Source organism: Vulpes lagopus, chromosome 11, assembly GCF_018345385.1.
Source record: "Vulpes lagopus strain Blue_001 chromosome 11, ASM1834538v1, whole genome shotgun sequence".
Taxonomy (NCBI): domain Eukaryota; kingdom Metazoa; phylum Chordata; class Mammalia; order Carnivora; family Canidae; genus Vulpes; species Vulpes lagopus.
In genome coordinates, this window is record NC_054834.1 from 71,688,671 (window position 1) to 71,711,742 (window position 23,072).

The following is a 23,072-nucleotide window of genomic DNA, read 5'->3' on the forward strand; positions in this document are numbered from 1 at the left end:
GCAGTGCTGGGGGCAGGAGCAGAGCCGGGCAGAGGAAAGAGGCAAGTGCAATCTTTTTGGTGTTAGGAAGCGGGGAGTCCTGGATGAGACTGGGAGGCCGACGTTCCAAAGTGGGGTGAAGGCAGGAGCTGCAGAGCCGGACAGGTCTCGAGGCCTCGGCGGGGATGTCTGCACCTGGTGCTCCCTGTGCTTCCCCATGGAGGGTGTATTATTAACCCGCCGTCCTGCCCACACAGCCGCCAGCTGGGCCAGGCAGGCCGCCGCCTCTGCCAGCTCTAGCGCAGGACCAGGGTGCAGAGCTCGGTGTCTGAGACTGGTGGGGGCCCTGCACCTGCTGGCGGGAGCGAGGGGCATCTGAGCCCCGGGGTTCTTCCTCCCAAAGGTTGGGGGGCTGTAGCGACTTAGAATTAGCAGTCCTCGCTCCTGATTTGGCTTGGCCACCAAGGAGCTCTGTGATGTGAGCCTGCCTCTCTGAGCCTCAGTGTTTCCTTCTGTAAAATGGGATAACGTGTCTCTTCAGGGATGCCGGGAGCAATGAGGACACACTGTTTGTGGCACCCGGGAAGCACGCAGTGAACACTAGCCCCATTGCCTCCTTTTCTCTGGGCCTCAATTCCCACACCTCAGAAGTAGGGGTGATTGCTAAGGGTGGTGGGAAATCCATGGGGTGCTCCAGGTTGATCCTCTGCTGAGATGGGATGAGGGGCTGCTTCTGCACCCTGCAGCCTTTTGCACATGGGATTTGCTTACAGGGAAGAAGTCCACAAGGAGGAGCCTTTATGGGGGTGTCAGGGGCCTGAGACCTGGGGAGGAGATGAGCAAGGAGCCCTGGCCCCTCAGGAAAGGCCATACAGGACAGCAGTGCCCAGGGGGGCATCCCTGGGGGACATTTGGAAATGCGGAGTGGGGGTTGCTTGTTGAGGAGAGCGTGGTTGCTACTTGACATATAGTGGGTAGGTTGGGGCAGCATGCTAGATGACACCAGAATCCCATTTCAGGAGGGTAGAAAGGGTGGCACAGGATGCCTGTCATAAAAGGCAACTGGGATTCTGGCCCCCGCGGCAGCACGGGTGGACCCCGAGGACACCGGGCTGGGAAACGGGCCAGATGCCAGAATATGCTGTAGGATCCATCACAGGGGTCCCTGGTCCCTGGAGCAGTTGGACTCATGGACACAGGGTTGGGGTGGTGGGCGCCAGGGACCAGGGGTTAGTGTGTAATGGGGACAGAGTCTCTGGGTGGGGAGACAAGATTCTAAAGACAGATGGTGCGGTGGCCGCACAACAGTGTGTGCGTGCTTAAGGCCACCTGGAAATGTTTTTTTTTTTTTTTTAAGATTCTATTTATTTATTCATGAGAGACACACAGAGAGAGGCAGAGACACAGACAGAGGGAGAAGCAGGATCCCTGCAGGGAGCCTGATGTGGGACTCGATCCCAGGACCCCAGGATCACGACCTGAGCCAAAGGCAGATGCTCAACCTCTGAGCCACCCAGGCGTCCCTGGAAATGGTTTAGATGGAACATTCTACGTCCTTCGCATTTTCCCAGAATACAAAAGGGGGGCATAGGTTCAGAGCCACTGCTCCTGACCCACATGCCAGAGCCTGCAGGAGAACGTGGAGAACCTCGTGGTTCTGGGTGACAGGACCGTAAGGAAATGTCTGGTGGGTCCAGATGGCTGGGGGGTAGGGTGGGGAGGTGGACAGCGAGGTATTCCCACCCACCCCGTACCTGTCCCTCCCCTTTATGCTCAAAGAAGGAATCTGTGCCCCGATTCTTGTTCCCTGAGAAGGTGGAGGTGAACCAGCGACCCAGGGCTCACTGACCCCCCGACAGTGAATCCATCTTGGAATATGTCCTGCAAAGGGTCCCACTTTGTCGGTGAGAAGACCACCGATTTCCTCCCAGGCATGGGTCACTAAAGACGGGGACAGATGTGGAGTGCGTGCCCCCAGGCGCTTTCCTGGGGGTGATCCCACTCCATGAGGCAGCGTAGACAGGCAATGCATGAGGCAAGTCTTCCTGGCTGTGCGAGCAAATGCAGTTGTGACCTACGTAGACCATCACGTGCTGGACACAGTCACACTTGGTAGGCATCTGGCCTTCCAAGTGCTTTTTATAAAAAGACTAAAGGCTTTTTCTTTCTTCCTGCCGGGGTTGGCGAGCTGAGGGAGCAGCTGAGCGGGTGGTCTCCCTCGCAGGGGATGGAAGCCTGGGCGGGCTGTGTGGTGTCCTCTGGTCGCTGGAGCACGTGGCCCCCAGACTTGGCGGCTTAGAGCAACAGAAGTGTATCCTCCCCCGGTCTGCATGCCAGGGGTCCTCAAAACCGCGTGTCAGCTGGGCTGGCTCCTTCTGGAGACTCTTGGGGAGGCTCTTCTGTCCCAGCTTCTGGCGGGTGCTGAAAAATCCTTGGCGTTCCTTGGCGTGTGGCTGCGTGGACCTGGCCTCTGCCTCCGTCATCCTATGACATCCTCCCCTGCGTGTTGATCTGTCCAAATTTCATCTTCTTATGAGGACTCTGGTCACCGGGTTTAGGGTCCACTCGAATCCACTGTGACCTCATCTTGGTTATGCTGCATGGACCCTATTTCCAAATTTGGTTCCCAGGTCACGGTGCAGGGGATGAATTTTGGTGGAACACTGTTCAACCCAATGAGGGGGGGGATGTGGAAGGGACCCCAAGTTGGGTTCCCTGCCTCTGTGGCCATTCACGTTCTCTGTGATCAGGGACCGAGAGGACGGGCCAGGTGGATGCCAGGAACGCTGCTCGCTTTCCCTTTGGCAGGAATTCTTACCTCTGTGCCGCTCTGCTGGTGGGCAGGTGATTCACACTGCCAGGCTCTGCCAGGATCTGCCCAGGGAGAGGCTGCCACACTGGGGGCGTCAGGTGAGCTCACCTGCTCACCTGATGGGAATGTCCGGCTCCCATGAGGGGCCTCAGCTGCTCGCCTGGCCTGAGTGAGGTGCCCCACACCAGCCTCAGCCCTGGGGACGGCCACCCCGAGTGAGCCAACAGGTGTCTGTCTCCCGAGGACCTGATTCCTGTGGGCTGCAAGCAGGATGCAGCCTGACCAGGCAGGGGGAGGAGGAGCGGGGGCAGGTTCCAGGAGTGAGCTGATAATAACGGGGCTGCCTTTGCCTCAGACACCACTTAGCGGGCAGGTGGCAAGACGTTCAGGTGTTTTCCACCCACGAGCCCTCGGAGGCCAGCATGAGTGTACTTTCCCACACGCTCTTCTGGAATGTTCCCACGGCTCCATCGAAGAGCGGACTCTCATTTCCCTCTCCTTGACCCCCGCCCTTGCCTGGAGCCCGAGTGACTCATACTAGGCTTGCCAGGTTGGGAGGAGGCCTGGGCTGGAGACCCGCAGCCAGAACCCAGGAGACTGGAGCGCGATGGGTGTCTCAAGCCATGGAGTCTTACAGTGGTTTGTTTGCACGAACAGATCATGGGGCCATCAGCCCATTTCTCTGAGGTGAGGTGAGGAAAATGAGGCTCGAGAGTGGAGACAAACTTGCCCAGGGCTGTACAGCAAACAGAAGGGAGAGTCTGAACCCAAAGTCGGGGTGGGGGCAGACCTCCAGGCCCGGGCTGCATGGCCAACTTACCCACCAGTATGGGTCTGTGGCGCTGTTGCCTGGCCGGGAAGAATGCCGCTGGAAGTCTTTCCTGCAGGTACGGAAGGAACAGTGCTGGGCTCAGGTTGGGGACCTGGCTGCTGAGGGTCTGGGCCACCTTGCCCTCAGCCTCGCTCTCTTGGCACACCTATGTCTCATGGTGGGCGCGGGGGTGGCTCACCGCTTTGTTGATCCTGTTTCTGAGCACCTGCTGTATGCCTGGCTCCTTCCTGTCCAGCGTGTTGCCATGCTCCCCTCTCTTGCGGTCTAACAGTGACAGCTAGCATGTCCTGGGGGCTGGTACTGGGCTCTTTTTCTAAGGGCTTGATAGGTATTGAGTGATCTAACCCTTCACGACCATTTTACAGACCAGCAGGATGAGGCAGAGAAAAGCAATGTAACTCCCCCCTGCCCCACTCAGCAGGTGCAGGCCTGGTGGTCTGGCTCTGGAGCCGGTGCTCATAACCACAAACAACAAGATGCATGAGAAGTGGGTGTGAGATGATGAGCCAGTGTCATCTCTGAGTGGGGTGTGAGGAGGAGGCATGCAGATGTGGGAGATTCGGGACATGGAGCTCCGGAGGGCGATGAACACACCAGCTGTTTGTAGCTGGGCTGCTCATTGTGGCCGAGTGCATGGGGCCCCGGGGAGTGTGGATGGCCAGGTGGTCCCAGGCCACAAGTGGGGGTGATCGATGGGGTGCTGCGGGAAGCACGCTCTCTCCTGCCGAGCTACACTTTGGGCCCACAGGGCATGTCCAGCCCACTGATTTTAGGGAGCAGTGAGGTAAGGGACCTGGCACTAACTAGCTCTGAGTCACGTGGTGAGAAAGTTGCTCCCGTGTCAGTGACTGGCCAGTCCTGAATGCACGGAGATAGTCTTGGGCCAATGATGACTAATGTCTTCTTTAACAAAGACAGTAGCCCTCGTGTCCAGAGCCTGAAAGGGCAGCCGGTTTTAATAATTTTCTTTCTTTTTAAATTTTTATTTATTTATGATAGTCACAGAGAGAGAGAGAGGCAGAGACACAGGCAGAGGGAGAAGCAGGCTCCATGCACCGGGAGCCCGATGTGGGATTCGATCCCGGGTCTCCAGGATCGCGCCCTGGGCCAAAGGCAGGCGCCAAACCGCTGCGCCACCCAGGGATCCCATGGCAGCCGGTTTTATTGACAATTTCAGAATATTATTTCTTCATTCCTTTTTACAGTCACTGTCTGCTTAACCCAACCGATACCGTGTTTCTGAAATCCCCAAACCACAGGGGCTTCAGGGAGAGTTTATTTCTCTCAAACAAATGCAGGCCTGAGATAAAACCTCGAGAGCTGGTGGAGAGACTCCAAGGTCACCAGGGGCCCTGGCTCCTTCTGTCTTCTTGTGTTTCCTCTCATGGCCCAACGGAGCTGCCAGTGCTCCAGTTATTACGCCTGTGTTCCAGAAGGAAGAAGGGGATGCTGCAGCATGCATCTACCTGCTGCTCCTGCTCACATGCAGAACTCCGGAGGATGTCTGCACTTCACTGCAAGGTGAGCTGGGAAATGAGCCTGAGTTCTGGGCAGCTGTGCCTCAGCTGAACATCAGGGGCCTCTCCTAAGGAAGGTATGAACAGACCCTAGCACTGCGCGCCTGCTTTCCTTTTGTGATGGAGACATCAAGCTCTCTCTTTAATTTATAATTAAGATCTGTGAGCCATGCGCCCCATTTGTGCAAAAGAGTCACTTTATTTTTTTATTTTATTTTTTATTTTTTTAATTTTTTAAAAAATTTATTTATGATAGTCACACACAGAGAGAGAGAGAGGCAGAGACACAGGCTGAGGAAGAAGCAGGCTCCATGCACCGGGAGCCTGATGTGGGATTCGATCCCGGGTCTCCAGGATCGCGCCCTGGGCCAAAGGCAGGCGCCAAACCGTTGCGCCACCCAGGGATCCCTTTTTATTTTATTTTTTAAAGACATCTTGATTTCTTTTTTTTTTGTAAAGATTTTATTTATTTATTCGTGAGAGACACAGAGAGAGGGGCAGAGACACAGGCAGAGGGAGAGGCAAGCTCTCTTCGGGGAGCTCGATGTGGGACTCCATCCCAGGACCGCAGGATCATGACCCGAGCCAAAGGCGACGCTCAGTCACTGAGCCACCCAGGTGTCCTGAGAGTCACCTTAAAGAAAAAGCTAAGGAGGGGATCCCTGGGTGGCGCAGCGGTTTGGCGCCTGCCTTTGGCCCAGGGCGCGATCCTGGAGACCCGGGATCGAATCCCACATCAGGCTCCCGGTGCATGGAGCCTGCTTCTCCCTCTGCCTCTCTCTCTCTCTCTCTCTCTGTGACTATCATAAATAAATAAAAAAAAAAAATTAAAAAAAAAAAAAAAAAAAAAAAAAAAAGCTAAGGAAGCAGAAGAGCAGATGGTTACGAGGCTAAGGTAAAAACAGCCAAGCTGGCCCTGGGGGCACTGTGCCTCAGGAAAGGCGGGAAGGTGCTGGGACCCCGGAAATACAAGGGGGTCAGGTTCCATGTGCAGGAGGAGGGGCCTGGCGCAGAAGAGATGGAGGCAGGGGCCTGGGGAGGAGGCAGGTGAACAGGCAGGTGCCTGTTCCAGGAGAGGCAGAGAGCATCTGAGCATCAAGCATCGAGCCAGGCACAGGAGCTGGGAGGCCAGAAGTGGGGAGGTGGAAGAAGGGGCCCCTGCCCGCAGGGGTGGGGAGGCCTGCCTCTCTTCACTCTGGAAATAGGAGCCAAGGCTGCTGGTGCGGTGGGGGCGGGGCGGTGTAACTTGGAGGAGGCCTCGGGACCCTACAGGGGGATAGGTCAGGGGTCAACAGGTGGGAGGCTGCTGAGAGTAGCCCAGGGACCTGGTAAGCTGGCTCCTCGCGGTCAGGAAGAAGTGTGTGACCAGAGCCCAGTGGGGGTAGTACATAGGGCCAGGTGCATGTGTCCACGGCACCGACCTTGTCTGCATTGTCCCCTTGTGTCCTCAGGGCACAGTAGACTTGCCACTGCTCTGTCCCCGTTGCACAGGGAAGGACGCTGGTGCCTGTGGTGTCATAGCATGTAGGTCCAGGGTCTGGGGTCCGGGGCCCAGCTGCTCCCAAGACCCACAACAGTGCCCAGTGTGAGGGTGACTGAGCACATGCGCTGGTCAAGGAGTGAGTCGGGGGAGGGAGGGCCAGTCTCCTGCCTCCAGCCCCAGGGCTCTCCAGCAGGAGCTGCCCTGGACTCTGTGGCAGGCAGGCAGCCTCGGGTGGGGAGCCTTGACTTTCCCAAAATAAAAGGGTGTGGGGACCGGAAGTGTGGCTCCCTGTCTCCACCCTGACTTCTCTGGGCAGGAAGCCAGCCGATGGGGTTATTTCCAGGGCTCGCTGGCTGTGCTTTCAGCAGTGTTTCTGGAGCACACACCAGCCTTGTTTCAGTTTTGCGGGTGCTCCCGCGCGGGGCACAGATGCTCCCCAGTGACAGCCTGCGGTGATACCGCCCAGGGTACCCCCGGACAGGACACAGGCTGGGATGGGCTACGCCCCCACCCTGGACCCGGCGCTTTCTGGGCCTGCAGGGCTGCTCAGGGAGCTAGAAAGTGCTGCAGGGCAGGCAGGTGCTTGGTGTGGCGGAGCCCGGGAAGCCCCCACTCTCCCACCTCCTACTGCCACAACCCCCCCACCCATGCACCTGCACTGCTCACCTGTCTCAGGGGGGAAAACTGCCTCCCTCAACCACAGCCCCAGGCACCTGTGAAGCTGAAGCCAGAGGCAAGCCCTCCAAGCACCTCAAAAGCAGCCAAAGCTGCTAGACGGCCATAAGGAAGGCACAGAGTCCTTTAGAAGCGACTGTACCTCTCTTTCTGCGTGTGCTGTATCCCCTCCTGACTCAGCCCATGCTGCAGTACAGCACTTGGCCATCTAGCTGTTGTTTTGTCTTCTCATTTTCTGATGAACAAATGCACTCCCCGGATCGCTGGGAAACTGAGGCTCACAATCATGTCATTGTCCTGCTTCAAAGATGCTACTGGCTCCTTATTGTCTAGAAGCTAAATTCAGGCCTTTCCTTTGCTCTTGGGCTGCAAACAGCCCCCTCAGCCTGCCAGGAACCAGCCCCATGACTCCATCCTCTGGCTGCCTCCACAACGAGCCATGTATCCTATGAAACCTAACTCCAAAAGCCCCTTCCTGGAAACACACTTAGGGGTCTTGGAACTGGCATGAGCCTCGGGTTCCAGTCCGAGCTTCACCTTGTGACCTGACAAATCACTTCAGCTCTTGGGACTGGCATCTTGTCATTGTTTCTGTGTCTCCCGTTATACCTGGAAGCCCTCAACATTGGGCCCCACACTTTGTTCATCCCTGAGTCCTCGCCTCCATCCCCAGTGCCTAAGGCAGTCACCACCTCTTGATGATCACAACTCAGTGTTGCCTCACAGCAGCCCTAGGGGAAGGTGGGAGTGCCCCAACTTTACTCACAGGAAGTGCAGGGTTGGGGGCTCAACAGCAGGAGATGGTAGGTGCTTACAGGCAAAGGTGCGCTCCCTCCCCCATTGGGGCCCAGCACTGAATGCAACGTCCTGGGGACTGGGGGGCCCAGCTGCAGGGGACTCTGTGGGTGTCAGAAGCATCCAGTGCTCCACCCCCCGCCCCGGCTCCCTGGAGGAGGCCGGAGCCAAGGCAGGGAGTGAAGAGGGTGAATCACACCCTGTTTGTTTGGCGCATTGGGTGGCAGAGCCTCGCAGATTCACCTGAAACCAAAACCAAAACCAAATCCGTGAGTGCCATTGCCAGCTGGGTGGACGGCGGACCTGAAACTCCGGACTCAGCAGCCCGGGCGCCCGGAGGTGACCGCCTGCCTCCCGGGGACACACCCCCTCCCTGTCCCCTGCAGCTCTGGCTCTGGCTTGGGCCTTGCAGGGGATGTCCTCCCCACCCGCCCCCCCCGTGGCCCCGGGGGTCCTGGCCTGGGCAGAGGTTAGAGCTAGGGCAGTTCCTGCTATTCCTCAGGGTGATGAAACCATCACTGGGCCCCAGGCAGTGGTGAGGCAACGCACGGCTCCACCCAGGGCTGATTCAGACTCTCTGGGGGTGGGGCCCTGGCATCGGAGTTGGAACACACTTTCAGAAGATTCTTGGGGGCGTGGGGGGTGGCGGGCAGGTGCGGAGTTCCCTCCCACCAGCCACCTCGGCCCCGGCTTCTCCCTGTCCTCCCCTTCCAGGGTCTGGGCTCTGCCCCTGTCTGGAAGTCGGCTCCCGCCCTCACCAAGTCCTTACTACCTTGCCCGCTGGACGCCCCCTCGAACCTCCAGGGCACCTCCCTCTCTCATGCCCCACACAGATGCCAGACCCCAGATTGGAAATTGCTCCTGCCTGTCCCTCCAGCATCACCTGAGACCCCAAGCCCCCATCCAGTGGCCTTCGAACAGGGCTCCCATGATCCCTTTAGCGCCCTCCAGTCCAGCCGACAGCCAAGGCTGGAAAAATGCAAATCTGATTACATGGCCTCTACTGGCCTTCCTGGGCTCTCAGGGCATAAGTCAAACTCAAGGGAGGCGGTCGCTGCAACACAGAAATGGCAAACAAAAGGGAACAGAGCTCAGAGTGGTTGACGCCACCCATCTAGGAGTTCAAGGGCAGTGGGGGGGGAGGGTCTCTTGCGGAGCTGCTCCAGGGGATCATGGAGCTGCCACTGCCACCAAAACCACCACCAGACCTTTGTCATGCTGCTTAGTCAGCACCATGCGCCCCAAGAGACTGCCTTGCCCTGCCCTTCCCAGCTGCTGCACTGCTACCTGTCCCTCGTCCCTCACAGAGGCTGCCTGGTCCACCCAGCCCTGGGCAGTCCCCCAGAGCTCCCTGGGCCTTCTGTCAGGGATTCCATGTCTGTTCCTGTGGTTGCCGATGTCTGTCTGTCTGCAACAGAAAGTTCCCTGAAAGCCCCTGTCCTGGCAGCGTCTGCCACACAGTTAAGTGTTCAGCATACGCTTGTTGAAAAGCCAACAGGCTCTTTAACCCTAAACTTGCATTCTTTCATCTATGAACGCCTGCTTGCCTTCCAAACCTGTCTATCAATCTGGCAGGAGAGGGGTGGGGGGACCGTCTAAGATGCTCCGTGGGTGCCTGAGACTGTGGACGGTACTGAACCCCACATACTGTTTCCCATACACATGCGCCTAGGATACATTTTCATTTCTAAATGCGGTGCAGAGATGGATGACACTACAAATGAAAAGGGATGATTACAACAATGTAGGGTGGGTGGAAGTTAGGTGAGCACGGCCCCTCTCTCAGAATACCTTGCACTGACCTCACTCTGCTCCTCGGGCAACGCGGATGAGGGGGACAGGGCAGCAGCTGCTGCTATGTGTTGTGTCATCACCAGGATCAGGGATCACCTGGGCAGGCCGGCTGCTGGTGAGGAGTAACTGGGCCAGCGGGAAGTGAGCCTGCGGGTTAGGGGTGGGGGGTGACGGTCGTGTTGTCCCTACAAGCAGACATCACCAGTTCTCGAAGTGGTCAGAGCCCAGTCTTTAATCTGACAGCACTCTCCTTCCTGCTCCCATCTGGCCTCCTGGCTTCCTCCTGCACACCCAGCAGGCCCAGGACCTCTGCATGGGAGAGGCGAGGCAAGTGACCCCCCTGCAATGGCTCAGTACCCCCTTCCCCCCCCAACCCAATCTGAAACACTATCTTTATCATATTCTAAATTCCCACGTGACCATCTTCGCTGCAAATACCAGATCCAAGCAAATCTTAAAATTTTTGAAAACCAAGTGTTGGCTCCCCGGACAGGGAGCTCGGGGCAGAGCCAGTGGGTTCAGGGGCTTCGTGGGCTGCGTGTCTGTGCTGTCTCCGTACCATGCTGTGGCTGGGGTCCAGGACCCTCCTTCGGGGCTTGCCCTGTGCCTCGGCCACACAGCACAGTGGGCACTCGAACCTGGGCAGTGGACTCGGAGGCCAGCCTCCCTGAAAGGTGAAAGATGATGTAGCCTCCTAGTCTTGCCCATCTACACACATGTATCTCATTTCCTACAAGTCTCTGGTTTACAGTCTGGAGTGTTAGTGGGGCTGGACGACACAGGCTTCCTCCCCCCCACTCCTCCACAGGATTCGGTGCCCATCTAAGAGGCACTGGGACTGCTTCCCCAGGTGGCATCGCTGCCTCAAAAGACCTCTGGGATTGAAACTGTGATTTGAGTGTTAGGACTTAGCCAAGCCAGTGTAAAAACAAGTCCTTTTAAAACAGTCACTCAGAAACCGTTAAAATGAGGACATTTAGTGACCTTTACAACGTGCCCATCATTCCCAGACACATCTCATCTCTTTGAACCCCACAATAACCCATTGAGAGGGTCTCATCAGGTGAGCAAGGGGGGTTGGAGGTGATGTTCTGCTGTTGGGGGTCATCCAGCCAGGTCAAGTTGCTTCATGAATTCATGGACAGACGAATGGATGCATGAAACAGCTCACAGCAAAGGGGTGAAAATGCACATGGCATCAACCCTGCCTGGAGAGAGGGACCCTTAAACTCTTAAATGCACATGGCATCAACCCTGCCTGGAGAGAGGGACCCTTGGGATGGCCTGCGGGGATTCAGGGGGTGAGAGACACCCTCCTGGGGTCCCTGGAGGGACCTTGCTGGGACTAGGTACCATGAGGACACAATGGCCAGGGGCACTGGCATTGGTGACAGATGGAGGGGTGGCCTGCCTGCATCTGCCCAAGCAGGCAGTCACAGCCTGACCGCCCCTGTGTGCACCCAGGTGAGTGGGGGGGGGGGGGGGGGGTCAGACAAGGCTGCCCTAAGACTGGCTGTCTGAGCAGGGCTGTAGGTCCAGTAGGGACCAGGGGTCCGTGCGGAGAGAACAGCAGGGTGGGAGTTCAGGGACGAGGTGTGCAGGGCTGGGCGGCCCTACTGTGCATCATGATGCTGCCTGTCAGGCTGATCCCAAGGGGTCTGGGGACCCTTGGAGCTGGGTTTCTCCAGCTAGAAACCCCTTTGGGTTTTCTAGATAACAGGGACCCAGTCTCCCAGTGATGAGCAAGGTTTTATTGATCATGTTACTTCAATACCTACAAACACAAGGTCAGATAGAAGCTTATGCTTCTGGCCCTCATGAATTATAAAATGCCAGTAAAACTACAAACCAAGGAGAGAAAACCCTCAAGACACAATTTAGATTAATATCACAGTTAAATGCATAGTTAATATGATGTAGGATTTTTTTGTGTGTGTGGTAAAATGTAGATTAAAAAATCTATCCTTTGAACCATTTTTATTTAATTTTAATTTTTGTTGTTTTACAGATTTCATTTATTCATGAGAGACGGAGAGAGAGGCAAGAGAAGCAGGCTCCCTGTGGGGAGCCTGATGTGGGACTCAATTCCAGGACCCCGGGATCACAACCTGAGCAGGAGAGATGCTCAACCACTGAGCCACCAGGGGCCCCTTTGAACCATTTTTAAAGTGCCACCGAGCACATTCACAGTGTTGTACAAACATTCCCACCACCCCAGTCCAGAACTTTGCCATCCTAAACGGCTCTGCGCCATGAAACACGTTTTGCAGAAACAAAATATTGTCACCTGGTGTCTAGATTGTTGACAGGCAGGTTTGGGAGATCGGGAGGTCTCATGCCTGCCTGATGCCTGGGGTGACCCAAAGGCCCACAATGTTTTTCTACTCAAGCCATACCACGAAAGCTTCATCCACAGGTCACGTGCTCTGGCTCAGTGAATGGGATTCTGTTCCTTGTTGACATGAACGTAGTTGGCATACATGTGTGACTCTTGCCATACTGTCATTCGGTCGGTGACTTAAGAAACAGGGCTTCTTTGATGAAAGAGGATCTCAGCCACAAGTTTTCCCCATGGAAGGGAAGTTCTGCCTTTCTGTTGAAATATGTCCAGTGACTAGCCATCGTCACGTGAGCACATGCTGCTCCAGGTCATGCTTGTTGGCTGGCTCCAAACATAACGCACAGAATCACGTGGTTAGAAAGCAGTCCGCAAGATGAGTCAGGGGCCTTATCACGGAAGTACAAATACAAAAGTAAAAGATAAGATGCACGGAGAGCTTGCCGTTGCTAGGTCAAGGTTCTAGAGTATGGTACTGCTGTGTCTGGGGGCTGACGGAAGGTGGGGAAGAGGAGAGGCAGGGCTCTGGAGAGAAGGGATGGGGCTCGGTGTGTGTGTGTGTGTGGGGGGGGAGTAGGGGACCCCATCTGTACCTTGGGCAACAGGGTAGATTGTGTTGCCAGGCCTAGAGACACAGGCAGGGGGAGCTGCAGAGTCTGTGTGCAATGGGCGGAATGGCTGAGCCCCTGATGCCTGTGGCCTAATCCCTGGACCTGTGAGTGTGTAATTGGTCCTGTCACAAAGGTGATAGTTCTGGCCAGACGTCGGTAGACCTGTCCAAGTGGTGGTTGAAATCCATGGTGGGGACAGGCTCAGACGTGAAGGTGACAAGTGACACCTCAGGACCTGCGGCCATGAGCTGGGTTCAAGTGAAGTGAAATCATAAGGAATAGAACCTCTGGGGCTCTGGGTGAAATGTTACTGCTTATTTCCAAGATACCTGATGAACAAGTGGCTACAGATTTGGGCAAGCACTTGGTATTTATCTAATTGCCCCTTTCTAGGGGGAAGCCACGAGGGGCAGAGGGTCTGACTCTAGTGGTCTCTGGGGACACTCCCACCAAATAGTCCAGCTTACATTCATTCTTATATGTAGTAGACAATTAAAACACATTACAGAAAGTATAAATATTATCATTCAAAAAATCATCAATTTCAAACGCTTGGTGCTTGCTTATCTTTCCATTTCCAGTGCTTAAATAAGCATCTGTCCTTTTACCTCACAAGGTAGGGGAACCTGTGTGCTTCCCGAGGGCAGGCTGCTTGTCCTGTCGTCTCGCGTCAATGCCGGCCACGGTGCTCCTTATGGCAGAAGCCTCCTGACTGTTCACGTGTAAACCGGTTGAACAAATGGGGGCTCTGAGCCACTGTCTTCTGGGGGCAGCTTCCTGGGCAAGTCTACCACATGTCACCAGGCTGTACAGCTCTGCCCTGCACGTCACAGTGGTGCAGGATGGAGACTCCTCGTCCATTTTTTCCGAGCCTCAGAACTCAGATCTCATCTTCAAGAGGTCAGGCTGCTCCAGAGCATGCTCCTTCTTCTCACCACATGGACAGGAGCTGCTCTCCATGGAGGTCTTGGGGTATGAGTGGTGGGAAAAATCCAGCGCCTCCACAGCATGTGGGACTGAGAGACGGGCTACAGGAGCAAGCCAGTGACAGAGCCATGACAGAGCTGGGGACCAAGGCCTGTCTGCTTGTGGCTGGGGAAAATTTCAAGTGCAGAAATCACAGGTCTTTGAAGTTTCTATCAAACACATGGTATGATGGAAGGTTGGGGCTCCTCTCGGGTGTGAGAGGCATGCAGGGGGATATAGGGCAGAGGTCAGGATGTTTGGCATTTACCCTTTCAGCAGCTTATCTCATAAATCATGAATGTTAAAACCTATGAAATCAGCTTCTGTTCAAGAAACAGGGACACATTTTGCAACAAACCTACTTCCAAAAGCTACCCCTTAGCCAAGCCGCTGACATTTATTGACAGTGCTGACGTGTCTATTATCCACAGAACTAGCTCTGACCAAAGGCCTGAAGAGGCAGGTGCGCGGGCAGGTGGTGGAAACATACAGTGTGTGACACGGGGCCAGGCACACTGGAATGTGCCGGAGACTGGCTCAGCTCCTTGGTAGCAGCCTGCTTGTGAGCCGGCCAGGAACACACGCAATTGGAGTCTACAGAGCAAGGCCACTTCTCTCTCATTTCCTGCCGTGGCCCCAGACCCTCAGTGCCTGGCATCATTACGTCCTTGCTGAAGGTGTGCAGGGGCTCAAAGGCTGGTCCATGGCTTAGCAGGATAGTGTGCTCAGGATCTCAACAACCTAAGGCCAAGATGGCGTGGCATGACATCACATGAGGCTTTCCCAAGTTAATAGCCAAAAGGCCTGAACCAGGGATGGCCACGTGGCTCTCTGATGCATCTCAGAGACAGGTGGGTCTGAAGCTGGTCAAAGGTGGGCCTCTAGCAGACCTGTTTATGCCTCAATAGAATTATCTTAGAAGCAAGAAGACCAAGTAGGGGCATTTAAAAAAAAATTTTTTTTTAGGGGTATTTTTTAAAATGACAGGAGCCAGCTCCCTTTATAAATCTATAATCAGAACACTGATTTTGATACAAAATAGTTAAGACACTATAGCATCACAGAAGGCACAATATTTCTAAGGATTCACATTTATAGAGCACTGACTGTTTCAATCACCTCAGGCACTTAATGGTGCTACAGCAGGCCATCCTCACAAACCTTCCTGTCTCCTAACACCCTCAAGGGCCATGACCCCAACAGGTCTCCCTATGCCACTGGCTCTGGTGTATGGGGCTATACTGATGGCCTCCAAGCCTCTGATCAACTGTGGCAGCAGCAGAATAGCCCGGTGGTCACAGTGTGGACGCCGGAGCCTGACAGCTTTGGCTCCACTCCCAGATAAATGACACAGATAACCGCTGATTTTTACACTCCTTCTGTGCTGGACATAGATCCAAAACGTCCTCCTGCAGGCACTGATTTAATGGGACAAGAGGCTCTCTGTTTCAAGAGCGATCATGAGGAATAAATGAAGGCATCTGCATGGTGCCCCAAGCCCCACCTGGCACAAAGTATGCACTTGATGGATGCCTACTGATTGAGAAGCCAGCTGTGGCTTGTGGCTCGAGTGCCGAGGTGCCTTGTCTGCCAGGTCTTCAAGGCACTGGTGTGGAAGGACTTAGTTAACCTTGGTGGGGGAACCAACGTTCAAGCTGTGTGGATGCCTTTGGGCCCTTGCAGGGGCCCCTGGGTCACCAAGGGGTCCCCAAGGTAGGCCTGTCTGAGTCCCATGACCTCAAGGACATAGTAGTGCCACCACCGCCACCTCTACTGCTCTTGCTCTCGTTCTCTAGGCCTCGGGCCTGCTGTTCCTCCTCGATGAGGTCGGCCACCAGGTTCAGCTGGCAGGCCCTGAGCGCCCTCACCAGGTGGGACACTGCTGCGTCCTCCCTCCTGGAGCTCTTCCAGACTCTCAGCGACTCCCTCACTTGCTCAGTCAGGTTGCGGGGGTACTTCTCCTCGATGGCATCAATCTTAGCATCGGTCACTTTAAGGTAACGAGCCAGTCTCCTCCAGTCCTTCCCCACGTTATCACATATGATGTCAAATGCTGCATGCAGGTCTGTGGAAAGAAAAGGATTTACCAGAAGCTTGGGGAGCTCTTCAGAGACAAGTAATCCCACATTCCCAGTGGGCTTCTCAGGGCTGACCTAAATGCTGGGTATATAGGAGGTCCACTTACAGAGGCTGGAGTCACCCAGCAGTAGAGACGTCAGGAGGTCATAGAAAACCCAAGGGTGGCCTCCCGTCCTGCCCTAAGCCCACTCCCAAAACACTACCCAAAAGGTATGGCCTGCTGAAGACGTGAAAGGGCTGGGGTGGGTGGTAGTGCAGGTAACCACTTGGATGGGGGAAACTGAGGGAGGGCCTGTGAGATGTCTAAAGGAAGGAAATGGAATCGCTCCCCCATCCCACCCTGTAGTGGGTTAAATGGTGGCCTCTAAGAAGTTATGTACACCTCATATCCCTGGAACTGCGCACATTAATTTATCTGGAAAAGGGTCTTTGCAGATGTGACGAAGTGGAGGATCTGGGGATGAGATCATCCTCGACTGTCCAGGTGGGCCCTAAACACAGTGACCAGCACCCTTATAGGACACAAAGAAGAGGCCACATGACCACGGAGCCAGAAACTGGAAGGATATGGCAAATGCCTGGAGCCCCCAGAATCTGGAGGTGGGGGAAGGATGCTGTCCTAGAGCCTCCAAACGAAGCCTGGCTCTGCTGACAGCTTGACTTCTGGCTCCAGAATTGGGAAAGAGTCAAGTCCATGTTGCTCCAAGGCCCCATGTTGGGGGTCCTCTGTATGGCAGCCCCAGGGCGCTAAAATAGCCCAGTTCTTATTTTGGAAGCTGCCTGGACTGACCATCAGTCTTTGGTCTGGGGCTGGGCCGTCCTCACTTCCTGAAAAGCCACCCCTGAGATCAGCAGGTGGGGCACTACAGACCCTAACAGGCTATGTCTAGAATGGTGGGTGAGCAGAGGACAAAATGCTGCTTAGAGGCCCCAGGAGATGTGCATCTTCAGTTACAAACCCCCACGACACCGTCAGCCAGTGACAACTCTGCGTTCCAGCCTCTGGAGGTAGGCAGGTGGGCACTTGTCTTACTGTGATCATTGGTGCAGAGGGGGAAGCCGAGGCACAGGGAAGCCAAGTGATTTTCCTGATGTCATACAGCTAGACAATGGCACAGCCAGGGAGTGAAACCGTTGACTGTCTCACGCCAGTCCACTCTTAACCATGATGCTATCCTGTCTTCTGTGAGAGTAAACAGGACGGGCCCTCATCACCCCACCCACACCTGCTCATCTCTGGTGTACTCTCCTGCATCACACAGGATCTACACACATGTAAATCTAAAATGTTATTAACTGTGTTTCGTGGACTACCTTTTAAATGTATTACGTCCACAATCTCCCCTCCACTGGGTGTCCTTGAAAATGTAATTCTTATAAGTCCTGTTTTGTTTGCACAGCACTGAGTGTTTATGTATATATGTGGGTGTGTGTGTGTCAGACAAGAAATCTGAATTTGCCCCAATCTGCACCAGAAAGCACAAGTCTTTACGGAGTAACACCTGTGCTGCGACAGGTCTGTCCTGTTTGATTTGGTGATGGAAGGACTGATGCCAGGGCAGAGCTTCGGGACTACATGGGGTTTCCCCAAAGTGCTCCCCCTCTCCTTCCCCCTCCCCGGGCTCTGAGAACACAGGCCCGGCTGAGAAGCCCTGCTCTGCTCAGGTCTCATTTTTACCCCTCGAAGCCTCTGCAAACCCCAGAGAAGGGTGGAGAGCACGGGGTAGGAAGCCACACAGCTCCGACTCGGTCAGAGGGGAGGAGGGTTGCAGAACCTACGACGGGGCTAGTGAAAACCAGAACGCGGCGGCGGAGCTGGTTTCAGTACTGCTCTGGGTCAAGGGCGCCAGCGGGTATTCCCAGAGGCAGAAAGCCCAGGGAAGCGGCGGGGCAGGCTCACCCAGCTCCGCCCAGAGGGGACCACGCCCTGTCCTGTGGAGTAGCTTCCACGGCAGCCGGAAGAGTGGAATCACCGAGAAAACACCGAACTGGGTGTGTGTGTGTGTGTGTGTGTGTGTGTGTGTGTGTATTCATGTTTTCCAACCCAAAGTAAGTTAACTTTTATGACTTTTGGCTCTCCCGTCTGCAAAGAGGGCAGCTCACCCGCCTCCCAGGAGTGTCTAGGAGAAAACCTGCTCCAATCAGACCCGGGAAAGGTTGTTAGCGCGCTGCTGGCGGGTCACAACGGCAGCTGGGCGAAGGGGCCGTGCCCCCGCCCCGGGCTCGGTCGGTCCCCTTGCCCCCGGGTCCCCGCGCTCCCACCTCCCCGTGCCCCCTCCCCCCGCTCCCACCTCCCCGTGCCCCTCCCCCCCGCTCCCACCTCCCCGTGCCCCTCCCCCCCCGCTCCCACCTCCCCGTGCCCCCTCCCCCCCCCCCCCGCTCCCACCTCCCCGTGCCCCTCCCCCCCGCTCCCACCTCCCCGTGCCCCTCCCCCCGCTCCCACCTCCCCGTGCCCCTCCCCCCCGCTCCCACCTCCCCGTGCCCCTCCCCCCCGCTCCCACCTCCCCGTGCCCCTCCCCCCCGCTCCCACCTCCCCGTGCCCCTCCCCCCCGCTCCCACCTCCCCGTGCCCCTCGCCCCCCGCTCCCACCTCCCCGTGCCCCTCGCCCCCCGCTCCCACCTCCCCGTGCCCCTCGCCCCCCGCTCCCACCTCCCCGTGCCCCTCGCCCCCCGCTCCCACCTCCCCGTGCCCCTCGCCCCCCGCTCCCACCTCCCCGTGCCCCTCCCCCCGCTCCCACCTCCCCGTGCCCCTCCCCCCCGCTCCCACCTCCCCGTGCCCCTCCCCCCCGCTCCCACCTCCCCGTGCCCCTCCCCCCCGCTCCCACCTCCCCGTGCCCCTCCCCCCGCTCCCACCTCCCCGTGCCCCTCCCCCCGCTCCCACCTCCCCGTGCCCCTCCCCCCGCTCCCACCTCCCCGTGCCCCTCCCCCCGCTCCCACCTCCCCGTGCCCCTCCCCCCCGCTCCCACCTCCCCGTGCCCCTCCCCCCCGCTCCCACCTCCCCGTGCCCCTCCCCCCCGCGCCCCTCCCCCCCGCTCCCACCTCCCCGTGCCCCCTCCCCCTCCTCCTACCTCGCTCCTCCGGAGGGGCCCCGCCCGCCGCGCCCGCCTCGAAGGCGTCCAGGAGCCGCAGCAGGTCCTGGCGCCGCAGCGAGGCCAGCAGCTCGCGAAGCAGCCCGGTGCGCTCGGCGTCCAGCTCGTTCTGCTCGAGCAGCACGTTGAAGAGGTCGAGGCCGCTGTGCACGCGCTCCAGCTTCCTCTTGCCCACGCGGCCCTGGCACAGGAACTTGAGCTCCGTCAGCTCGTCGCTCGACAGGCCGGTCGACACCGAGTGCAGCAGCACCAGGAACGGGTCCATGGCGGCGGGGCCCAGCCCAGCTCGGCCCTCCGCTCGGCGGCCCCGCGGCCCCCGGAGGCCCAGCTTCCCCGTCACGCGGCTGCGCCCCCGGCCCCAGGCCGCGCCCCGCGCCCGCGCCCCGCGCCCCGCGCCCCGCACCCCGGCCCCCGGCCCCCGGCCCCACTACCGGAAGACCGCGCCTGCACGGATCTCACGCCCCAGCTCGGGATCTCGCGAGAACTCCGGGACCCGCGCATGCATCCCCGGCTCGACTGTAGCCGTTTCCGCCCGGAAGGCGCGCGGCCGCCACCAGGGGGCGTCCCCGGAGAGCGTGCGGCCCCCGCCTGCCGGGCCTCCGCGCCTGCGCCCTGCGGACCTCCTCCCGCCCTGTCCCGAGACGCGCGCGCGGGCCCAGAGCGTGGGCTGCGGCTCCCGGGCCGCCTTGCCCTGCGGACGCCTGCGGACGCCTGCGGACGCCGACGATAAGTGCGTCTGTTATTACCATCTGTGAAAGTGCAGAAGGTGTTTTAACGCTCACGGCGCATATCTCTGCGGAAAAATCTGTTCAGAGGTTTATTGAGGTTTTGAAGTTTGATTTCATTAGTTCATCTTTAAAGTTATAGTCACTTGCGCGTTTGAATGCTTTTAGTATTTATGGAGCGCCTACTGCGTGCCAGGCCGTAGGTGCTGGGGACACTTTCGGGCGCAGAGCAGAAGTGCCCGCCCGCCGGGAGTTACGTCATCAGTACCTAAGCTTACATAATGCAGATAAGTAAGTCCTACAATACGCCCCAAATAACGGGAGCCCGGGCAGAGAGGATGAGGGGATGCGGAGTGTGGAGGTGGGGGCGCGATTAGAGGGGCGATCAGAGCGGGCTTCAGTGCGCAGGTGCAGGTGCGGGCGCCAGGTGCAGGTGCGCGCCAGGTGCAGGTGCGCGGCCAGGTGCAGGTGCGCGCGGCCAGGTGCAGGTGCGCGGCCAGGTGCAGGTGCGCGCGGCCAGGTGCAGGTGCGCGGCCAGGTGCAGGTGTGCGCGGCCAGGTGCAGGTGCGCGCCAGGTGCAGGTGCGCGCGGCCAGGTGCAGGTGCGCGGCCAGGTGCAGGCGCGGGCGCCAGGGGCCCCCCGTGTGTGGGCGTGGGGGGAAGGGTGCGGGCCCGGGGCAAGCCACAGCAGAGGCACGTGAAAGCGGAGCTTGCGGGAACAGCTGGCGGACCGAAGGGTCTGGAGCAGAGCCGGGGAGGCAGAGGGAGCCACAGAAGAGAGGGCAGGGGTGAATTAGGAGGGTGCAGTCCGGGCCAGGTGCAGACCTGGCTTTACTGCCCTTGAGATGGAGCGTCTGCAGAGTGTGAGCAGGGAAGTGAAGCCATCCGAGTCAGCTTAAAAAAAATATATATATATATATATATATATATGTAAAATGTATTTATATATACTTATATACATTTATGTATATATTTATATAAATATAATTGAGACAGAATTTGCAACCCATATAAATTACCTGTTTAAAGTGTACCTTTCCGTGGATTTTACTATATTCATTCATAAGGTTGGGCAAGCCTCACCATTAGGTAATTTTAGAACATTTCCATCACTGGCAGTAGAAACCTGCTACCTCTTAGCAATTACTTCCTTTCCTTCCTCCTCTGCTCAGCCCCTGATAACTACTTTATTTTCTGCCTCTTCGGATTTGACTATTCTGAACATTTCACATCAATGAAACCATATACGATGTGGCCTTTTCTGCCTTGTTTCTCTCACTGGGCAAAATGTTTGCAGGGTTCGTCCGTGTTGTAGCATATGATGTGGCTCTGCCCATTTTGAACTGGTCAGTAGAACTCCATTGTACCGAAAGATCACATTTGAATATGTCCTGTCATCTGCTGATGAACATTTCCATTGTTTCCACTGTTAAAAATCAAAATTCAGCTGAGTAAATTTGAACATCTAATTGCTGTATTCAATAGTTCACAAACCAGACAGCATCCCATGTCGCAAGTAGAAAGGAGTTCCGGGGAGCTGAGTGTACAAAATGAGGTTTGTATAGGCAGGAGGGGAAGAAAAGGAAGTTTTCTAAGGAAGTATGGATTATTCTGGCAAAGTCATCTTCTGTGGGGGAAGATGAGGGTCCATCATGCAGATCACCTCACAAATGCTCAACAGGGAATCCCAGATTGTCTGGTTTGAGGTTACATGCCTGGGAGAGGCTGGACCTGGCAGTTGAGTCTTGGTTTGCTGTTGTGGGGAAAAGTGACTCAATTTTGGGTCCATTCCCTCCCCCCCTTTTATTTTTTAATTTTTTATTTTATTTTTATTTTTTTCCTCCCCCCCTTTTAAAAGATAGTTTTTCTTTTAGGATTTTATTTATTAATGAGAGACAGAGGAGCAGAGAGAGAAGCAGGCTCCCTACGGGGAGCCCAGTGTGGGACTCCATCCCAGGACCCTGGGATCACAACCTGAGCCAAAGGCAGACGCTCAACCACTGCGCCACTCAGGTGCCCCCCACCCCTTGTTGTTCCTTTTTTAACAGCATCTTTTGCGTGTTATGAATAATGCTGCTATGAACTTGGAGTTACATTTTTAGAGGTCCCTCTGCCAATGGGTAGAAGCTGAATAAGCCTGATGGGAAATGAGGGTATTTGAATGAAGAGCAGGGGTGGCAATGAGAAGGGGACAGCCTTCTTTCAATTTGGGGGTGTACATAATGGAGGGAGACCAAGGATGCTTGTAAAGTTTAAGGGATGGAGGAGGTTCCCTGATTGATCCAGGTGAGGTTTGGGTTGGGTGGGTGGGGGAGCTGGGTAGGACCTGCTAGAGATGTTAATTGGACAGTGGTATGCTGAGGACAAGGGTTTGGAGCAGAGACCAGGGCAGGAGATGTGAACTGGGGAGAATTCGGCAGCTAGATGGTGTTTGTGGTGGTTAATTTTTTGTGTCAACTTGATTGGACTAAGGCCTGCCTGGTAGCTGGTCAGACAGATCTTAGGTGTGTCTGAGGGTGCTTCTGCAAGAGAGGAGCATTTGAATCGGTGCACTGAGTGAAGCAGATGGCTGTCCCCAGTGCGGGTCAGCATCATCCAATCCGTTACGGGTCCAGATAGAACAAAAAGGCAGAGGAAGGGATAATTTACCCTCTGTACTAGAGCACCATACCCACCCCATTTTCAGGGGTTCACATTCAGACTGAACTACACCCCTGGCTCTCCTAAGTCTTGGCTTGCACATTGTGGGACTTCTTGGCCTCCATGACTGCTCGAGTCAATTCCTATTCTAAATCATCTCTTGTATGGATGGACCTTGACCTTCCTTTTTCCCAGAAGAAGACACAACACAGATGAGGCCGTCAAAAGCACCACAGTTCCTCCCTCTCAGCAGGTCTCAAAGCCCTCACTCTGACCCTCATTGATCAGCCATAAAACGTAAAATCAACAGACTTCTGCTTTTCTATTTCATGCAGAAAAATGAACATTGACCAGCCTCGTCAGCCAAGCTGACGGAAATATACAGTACAAATGGGAGTGCCTACAGGCTCCTCTCTCAGATCCTCTTAAGCCTCTTCTTTGTCCTGGTCCCAGATGACAGCTGTGGGGCAGAGCAAATTCCTGCTGCTAAGTATGAAGTTCATCGTCGTCCTGCTCAGAGGATGCTTCCAGTGACTTGGTGACTGACAGCCTGAATAAGCAGTTATTTTTCCAGGCTCAGGTGCAAGAGACGCATGCAGCCCACTGCCTGACCTTATTCAGCTGAGCTTGGCATTCTGGGGCCAGCTCGCTGCCACCATTACCTGTTAAGGTTAAAATATTGTTGAGTTGATTGATGATGAAGCTCAGAAGAAAAAAAATATATATATCCTGTTGATCT

At 56.1% G+C, this 23,072-nt stretch overlaps 1 protein-coding gene across 1 annotated transcript; it reads right to left on the minus strand.

Annotated features, from left to right (window-relative positions):
- Window positions 1-11,623: 11,623 nt before the first annotated feature.
- FADD (Fas associated via death domain) lies at window positions 11,624-19,398 on the minus strand. Its single transcript, XM_041722520.1, has 2 exons — window positions 18,949-19,398; window positions 11,624-15,867 (listed from the first exon to the last, which is right to left on the minus strand). The coding sequence occupies exons 1-2, from the start codon at window positions 19,232-19,234 to the stop codon at window positions 15,497-15,499; spliced, it is 657 nt and encodes a 218-aa protein (XP_041578454.1). The 5' UTR covers window positions 19,235-19,398; the 3' UTR covers window positions 11,624-15,496.
- Window positions 19,399-23,072: the final 3,674 nt, after the last annotated feature.

Coding starts and splice junctions, on each gene's coding strand:
- FADD (XM_041722520.1), bottom strand. CDS start 19,234: ATGGACCCGTTCCTGGTGCTGCTGCACTCGGTGTCGACCGGCCTGTCG. Junction 15,868..18,948: donor GGCCCCTCCGGAGGAGCGAG/GTAGGAGGAGGG, acceptor TTCTTTCCACAG/ACCTGCATGCAGCATTTGAC.